The following is a 7,786-nucleotide window of genomic DNA, read 5'->3' as shown; positions in this document are numbered from 1 at the left end:
CAGAGATACAGAAGTGAAACGCCACCCAGCCTTTCTGGAGTTTACCTTCCAACAAGGGAAGGAAAAATAAAGAAGCGTAATACATTGCATATACGTTACCAGAAAGCACCGAAGAGAAAAATGGAGGACGAGGCAATTTTAAAATAATGAAAGAAATAGCACAATTTTAATTATTTTGAAATCATTAATTCACAGAAAGTTGCCCAAAAATGTACAGGAAGACCACACACAATTTACCCCACCTCCCCCAATGCCGACAGACATCCTGCACAATACCCAAACAGAACTTGATTTTGGACACACTAGCAAAAGTGGCTGCCACGCATCCTTTCTCCACACTCCGTGATCTCTAACACCAACTGAAGTTCCCAGCTCCCTATTTGGCCTTCTCTGTCACCATCCCAGCAGTGGTTTGGTTGTGCCCAACCTAGCCTAGTGAGGATGAAATCTAGGTTCCCAACTTGGCCATTGCTGGTTGTAATTTCTTATATGGCACTTGGGTGTTTTCATTCTTACTAAGCTATCTCTTTCCTGGTCCTTTGGCATATTTTTCTTGGGACTGTTCCCCCCAACACACCTGTTGGCATTTCTAGGTAGCTAGTCGCTCCAATGCCTAGTTTGGGATGTGAAGCAATAAGAAAACCCAGGAAACTCAATGCTAGTCATTCCTTGGGTCCAGAGGTTCCCAGGCAGTTTCTCTTCTTCCCACCTCTCAATGTTTTTGAGACAGTCTCAGTCTGGGTCGAGTGCCGTGTCATTATCATAGCTCACAGCAACCTCAAACTCTTGGCCTCAGCACTTGTGATTTTAGCTTGAGATGGGTGCCAGCAGCCTCATAGGTGCCAGCTGCCTCATCACCCCCATAAGATGGATGCCCTGGCCTTATGACAGCCTCACACCACCTCCCCACCCACCCCAAGGTAGGAGGAAGGGGAAAAAGAGGTAAATGAAATGATGCCAAGTACCATTACTCTTAGATGGGTCTTTGATCTGGCCAGAACAAATTGATTTACTTATTTGCTAATTGCCAGATCTGCTTTATGTGACCTTTACCTTACCTATCTAATCCGCTAAATTACAGGGTTCACTTCTATAAAAGGGGTCATCGTAACCCTGAGCTTGCTTTTTGCTTCTTTTTTTGGGGTAGAGATAGAATCTCACTTTGTAGCCCTTGGTAGAGTACCGTTGGCATCACACAGCTCACAGCAACCTCCAACTCCTGGGCTCAAGCGAATCTCTTGCCTCAGCCTCCCAAGAAGCTGAGAGCACAGGCACCCACCACAACACCCAGCCATTTTTTGGTTGCAGTTCAACTGGGGCCAGGTTTGAACCCGACACCCTCGGTATATGGGGCCAGCACCATACTCACTAAGCCACAGGCACCGCCCTGCTTTTTGCTTCTTTTGCTTTTTTTTTTAATTGAATGGTAACTATGCTTTTGCTAACTTTCAGCCTACCTGTTTGTACCTCTGCCAACTTTCAGACTCTAACAACCCTAACTTCAGACCCCTCAATGCTCTCTCAGTTTGCTTTATACTTTGCTGAGACAGCCCCATAGTTAATAAAAGACTCCTTTTTGAACTTCTAATTTGAGCCAGTGGTCCTTATCTTGCCCCCTTACAAGCTGGAACTACCGGCACCCACCACCACACCAGACTAGTTGTAGAGATGGGGCTCTCACTCTTGCTCAGTCTTGTCTCAAACTCCTGAGCTCAAGCAATCCCCCTGCCTTGGCCTCCCAGTGTGTTAGGATTATAGACATGAGCCACTATGCCTGGCAATTTTATGTTTTACACCAAATGTCCAGAGTTGTACTTGGTGGAAAATAAGGATGTCCTTCCAACCCACTTTCCCCCCCCAACCCACTTCTAATACAAGAAAACTAACCATAAATAATTTCATCTTTTCTAGTGCATTTAAGAGGTAATTTACATCCTTGTGTGTAACTTCTTCAAACAAAGGCAAAGGCAAATAGTCTGACTGCCTTCTTCCCAGAGGCCCCTAACTCTGTGTTACTAAGACCATTCTTCATACCCAGGGAAGCACTTTAGGTGCAGGGGGGAACTTCATCCCTGTGCCTGGTGCTTTCACAGACACTAGTGATTAGTCTCTCAGCTGTAGAGACTGAGGTTCAGCAACTCCTGGGAGAAAATGCCCAAGGTCACAGCTGGTGAGCAGTAAAGCAGGGAGGCAAATTCCCATTTGCTGGTGCTAAGTTTCACTAAGGTCACTTTACACAATCGTTGAAGAAATGACAGCTCAAAGGTAGGAATAACAAACGTTTATTCAGAAATGTATAAGTAATACACAGTCACCCTCCATCCCTTAATGCCCCTTCCTCTCCTGAACAAGAGACACAGACAGGTAGCGGAGAGGAGTGGGAGGTGGAGAAGGACACAGGACTAGCCTACCGCCTCCTCTTCCCTGTTTCCCAAGATGACAGCTTATCAAGCAGAGGTGCAAACAGTCCCTCTCTCCCCTTAATGTACCATATGGCCACCCAGAGATTGAGCTCCAGACGGCCAGGGAGCTGCTGCTGGGCCCAATGAAACTAGGTGATAACAAGAGCATGTCTGCTTAGGAGTAAGAGGGGAGGATGATGTCACATGGGCAGGATATTCACCAGCCCTGCTCTAAGCCATGTCCAGGGTAGTGATCTGACTGTTCCCAGTACCTGAGAAATCAGGCCCTACTGCCTTCGGGGAGCTCTCTTGGGCCAGGAACGGTAAAATGTAGAAGGAATGTCTTCCAGCTGCTAAAGAGAAAGAAGTTTGTACCTACAGAAGCAGATTAAGAGGAAAACTGTGGCTTTCTTTAAAGAGCCAGAGCTCGGTGCACCATCAGCCCCTCCCTGGACGTCCTTGGTCCAGGAAGCCAGGGTCAAACTCGGGTCCTTTTGGCTTGACAGATGTAAATCTGGAAACATGAATTTCTAGGCTGTATTTCACCAGACCAGCCTCAATCAAGTCTTGAGAAGCTCTTCGTGTCTCAGGTTCCCTTTACTTTCTAGGCTTCTGCCTTTGGGAGCACTTGCTACTGACTCTATAGAGCTCCCAGAATACTGCTCCCCAATGCTCCAGCGCTGCACCTGCCTGGATTCCCCTTACAGTCCCACCAGCAAGGGACTGCCAAATGACACCCAGAGCAATGCTGCCCTGGTATTCAAGGACTGCTCCTGGGTTTTAGTTTTGCGAAGCTGGAGAAACAGTCCCCGGCGTGCCCTGAGGACTGCCTTGTTCCTTGATCTCTCTCCCATCCCCCCACCTTCCCCACTGCCAAGGCAGGAAAATACCCCTCTACATGGACAGACAGGACACTCACAAATATGGGGACAGTGCCCCTTGGTGGCAGCTGGATATATGTCTCCTGCCAAGCCTGACTACTGACCTGTAGACTATTGAGGCCAGAAAGGTAGAGCCAGGAGCAAGCCCACACCTCCCACTCACATAATCCCCCAAACCTAGTGCTGCAGAATGGGAAGCAGAGCCTTTGTGAGGCCCAACTGCATGGGAGCTGGCATCGGTACCCAAACCAGGGTGTGATGAGTGCTATGCTAGGTGGGAGTCGGGAGACCTAACAATGCAAGCCACTCCCAGCAGCAACCTCCAGAGGCCAAGAAAACTGGTGTGAGGCATTCATCACAAGGGAAGGAAAAAGGAAATAGAACACTTAAGAATTTGCTCTGGGCTGTGTGAAGTTGCACAGGCTCTCTAAGCCAGCGCTGGGGTGCGCTCTCACTAGCAGGGCACTGGCCTCACCCCGCCCTTGCCCCCTAGCCAGGCCTGGAGCCAGTGGTGGGAAGAAAAGAGGCCAGTGACCTGATTCCCACCTATGCCACCTGCACTAAGGGTCCAGGAAGGTGAGCAGCACAGCTCTTAGTGGACCTGGCTCCATTAGGATGACAGAGGTTTCCATTCCCTTCTTTGTTTGAAAAGCTTAAAAAAACAGAAAAGAAAGGCAACCCCTTAGTCCCTGGAAAAAGCAGTGTCCTTCAAACAGCACCTGCCCTGCATCCCACAGGGCTACAAGAAAGCCACCCAGAAAATTTAGTGTACCATTTCCAGGTAAGAAATGAGCTTGGGGCTAAGGCTGGGGGAGGCATACGCTGAGAAACACAAGCCTACTTTGGTGATGAGGCAGAGAAGAAAAAATGCACACTACAGGAAATGTTTACGTACAGAAAAGCACAGGACAGAACGGCACAAAGGCAGGTCCCGTCCAGCGAGGACGCTCCCTACTTCCGGCAACCTCTCCATATTCAGGGGTTTCCAGTCCGATGGCGTCTTGGTCACAAGCTTTGCCTTAGAAAACAGAGCCACCTTCCTCTACCCCCACTTTTGGCTGCCTCACTCCTCTGCTCAAAGTTTGATTTTGAATTCTGTGGGCTGTGTGGTCACAGAGGCCCCTGAGGACTTGAAGAGTGCCTTCAGGATGGTGTCAGGGTCCACTTCCGCAGGAGGATTGGCTGAAGAGGCAGAATTCACCCTGCGAGGCAGCTCACTCTCTTTTCTCACTGAGGGGCTGTCACTCAACCGCCTGTGGAGAGCAGAAAAGAGTCAAAGTCCTTGTCGGTTTTTCCTTTGATGGGGAGAGGACCCACACTTTTACTGAGTATCTGTTATGAGCTGGGAACTGAGCACAGTGTTTTCTGTACTTCATTATCTCATTCTATCTTGTTAACAAACTGATCATTTCTCTTAGTTACTGACAAGAAAACTGAGATGCGGCCTATGCAGTTCTGAGGAAACATCACATGTTGCTCCCAGATGGTAACACATTAGTATATTACAGAATCTGAGAAGCCCAAGTTCCCAAACTTACTAGGTCACAAAACCCTAAGAAACATTTTGCGAGTACAACTTACTTCTGGAACAAATTTTAAGAAACTCATCCAGGCTTGGTGCCCGTAGCTCAGCAGCTAGGGTGCCAGCCCCATACACCGGAGCTGGTGGGTTCAAATCCAACCAGGCCTGCTAAACAGCAACAACTACAACCAAAAAATAGCCACGCGTTGTAGAGGGTGCCTATAGGCCCAGCTACTTGAGAGGTGGAGGCAAGAGAATCACTTAAGCCCCAGAGTTTGAGGTTGCTGTAAGCTATGATGCCATGGCACTCTACCCAGGGCGACAGCTTGGGACTCTTATCTCAAAAAAAAAGAAAAGAGAAAGAAAAACTCGGGCGGCGCCTGTGGCTCAAAGGAGTAGGGCCCTAGTCCCATACACCGGAGATAGCAGGTTCAAAACCCGTCCCCGGCAAAAAAACAGAAACAAAAAACAAAAACAAAAACAGAAACTCATCCAAATCACATAATCACACAGGGTTCAAATCCTAGTCTTGCTCAATCTCAAAGTCTATTCCTGGCCTGCCTCGCATTACCCCACCCACCCTGGCAAGTCTAACCTCCTCCTTATCTAGAAAATGACACCCTGCCAGTCTCCACACTTTATATATCTCAGGCTCCAGAAAAGTCCTCAGTCCCAGGGCATGTATACCTGACAAAACAAGGTGTAGGGAGATAAGTATCATGTCACGAGCTTCTAGACCCAGCTGAGGCAGAAGGAACACTTGAGCCCAGGAGTTCAAAACCAGCCTGGGCAACACAGACTGTCTCTAAAAACAAAAACTTAAAAAAAAGAAAAACCCACTGGAATGCAAAACGAGGGGTAGCACCTGGTACTGTCCCCATCAGAGTCAATCCCAGGAGGTCCTCTGCTCTCTTACACAACTATGCAAAGAGCACAGAGGAGCCTGTGCTCCACTTTCCTTGCAGGTGTTTCCAAATTCTCAGTGGTCATAATGCTAGCCCACCGTGGGCCAACCTCTGGGAAATTGGCAAAACAAAGAAATTTGGTTACATTCATGCACTCTGGATGTCCAGGTGCCATAAGAACAGAAGAACCAGAATGGGGATGGAAGGGAGTTGTAATGCAGGTGTTTGTGCCTCGGTATAAAGACATGCCTGTGCAGAGTACATGAGCAGAAGCTTGGCACCATCCCAGTCCCAGGGCCCGCCTCTGGAACTTACAGCAGGATGGGCTGGTCTGAGGTGATAACGTTCCCATTCATGTGAAGGTTGCACTTCATCGGTTGCCCTGAAAAACCAAAGAAAGGAAAGGCTTGTCATTAGACCTCAGTTCCTCTACCACCAAGGGTCAAAGCATATACTACAGGCAGCTCTGACTCTGCAGGTGACAACAAACTACTCAGTGTGACACCACCCAAACTTGTTAAGCAAGTAGTAAGGGAAAATGGTTATGCTATCAAATTAAGTGAAAAAGATATGCACATGTTTTTTGGATTTTCTGCTTTTTCTTTATTTACAGACAGAGTCTCACTTTATTGCCCTCGGTAGAGTGCTGCAGTGTCACAGCTCACAGCAACCTCCAGCTCCTGGACCTAGGCAATTCTCTTGCCTCAGCCTCCCAAGTAGCTGGGACTACAGGCACCTGCCACAATGCCAGGCTATTTTTTTGTTGCAGTTTGGCTGGGGCCAGGTTCAAACCTGCCACCCTCAGTATATGAGGCTGGTGCCCTACCCAGTGAGTCACAGGCGCTGCCTGATTTGTTGCTTTTTCAAGAGATAGGGTCTTTCTCTCTCTCTTTCCCAGGCTAGCCTTAAACTCCTGGGCTCAAGAGATCCTCCCAAACAGCTGGGACTACAGGTGTGTACCACTGTACCAAATTAAGTGAAAAGAGGATTCAAAAGTATATCTACAGGCTGGGCGTGGTGGTTCATGCCTATAATCCTAGCACTCTGGGAGGCTGAGGCAGGAGGATTCCTTGATTCCTGAAGTTCAAGACCAGCCTGAGCAAAAGCAAGAATCTGTCTCTATTAAAAATAGAAAAATTATCTGGACATTATAGCAGGTGCCTACAGTCCTAGCTACTCCGGAGGCTGAAGCAAGAGGATCGCTTGACCCCAGGAATTTGAGGTCGCTGTGAGCTAGTGTGTGCTCTAGCCCAGATAACAGAGTGAGACATTAGCTTAAAAAAAAAAAAACACACACAAAAAAAAATCTATAGCCTTCTAGTTTGTCTGTGGAGGAAATAACTAACTGCCAGGACTGCACACCGTCTGGCTGTAACGCTAACACAAATATGAACAGATCAATTAATCTAATCAAAGCGGAAACTGTCAAGCCAGATTAAAAACAAAGGTCCAACTATATGCTACCTACAGGAGATATACTTTACAAAGATATTAAAAGGTTGACAGTAAAAGGGAAGAAAAAGAAATACCACCCAAATAGCAACCCTAAGCAATGTGGAGTAGCTATACTAATAGAAGACAAAATAGACTTTAAAACAAAAAATATTACTAGAGATAAAGAGGGAGACTGAAGACAGGCATGGTGGCTCACACCTGTAATCCTAGCATACTAGGAGGCTGAGGCAGGAGGATCAGGAGTTCGAGACAGCCTGAGCAAGGGCAAGAGCGTGTCTCTACTGAAAATAGAAAAACTGGCTCGGTGCCTGTGGCTCAAGTAGCTAAGGCACCAGCCACATACACCTAAGGTGGTGGGTTCAAATCCAGCCCAGGCCCGCCAAATGACGACGACGGCTGCAACCAAAAAATAGCCAGGCGTTGTGGCAGGCACCTGTGGTCCCAGCTACTTGGGAGGCTGAGGCAGGAGACGCGCTTGAGCCCAGGAGTTGGAGGTTGCTGTGAGCTGTGATGCCACAGCACTCTACTCAGGGGGACAGCTGGAGGCTCTGTCTCCAAAAAAAAACAAGAACAGAAAAGAAGGCTCGGCGCCTATGGCTCAACCGGCTAAGGCGCCAGCCA

The 7,786-nt window shown here is 48.0% G+C and overlaps 1 protein-coding gene across 2 annotated transcripts in view; it reads right to left on the bottom strand.

The window, feature by feature from the left end:
* Nucleotides 1–2,266: 2,266 nt before the first annotated feature.
* Nucleotides 2,267–7,786, bottom strand: part of POLDIP3 (DNA polymerase delta interacting protein 3) — a 33,210-nt gene continuing 27,690 nt past the window's right edge. Inside the window, exons 8-9 of one of the 2 annotated variants that reach the window (XM_003783139.2) lie at nucleotides 6,026–6,092; nucleotides 2,267–4,536 (exon numbers count right to left, since the gene is read on the bottom strand). In XM_003783139.2, coding sequence (XP_003783187.1) covers nucleotides 4,359–4,536; nucleotides 6,026–6,092 — 245 coding nt within the window. In that variant the 3' untranslated portion in view covers nucleotides 2,267–4,358. The remainder of the gene's footprint in view (nucleotides 4,537–6,025; nucleotides 6,093–7,786) is intronic. The other variant, XM_003783140.2, reaches the window with a different exon arrangement.

This window comes from Otolemur garnettii, unplaced genomic scaffold, assembly GCF_000181295.1.
Source record: "Otolemur garnettii isolate 467f Iridium unplaced genomic scaffold, OtoGar3 scaffold00007, whole genome shotgun sequence".
Lineage (NCBI taxonomy): Eukaryota > Metazoa > Chordata > Mammalia > Primates > Galagidae > Otolemur > Otolemur garnettii.
This window is presented reverse-complemented; position numbering and strand designations above follow the sequence as displayed.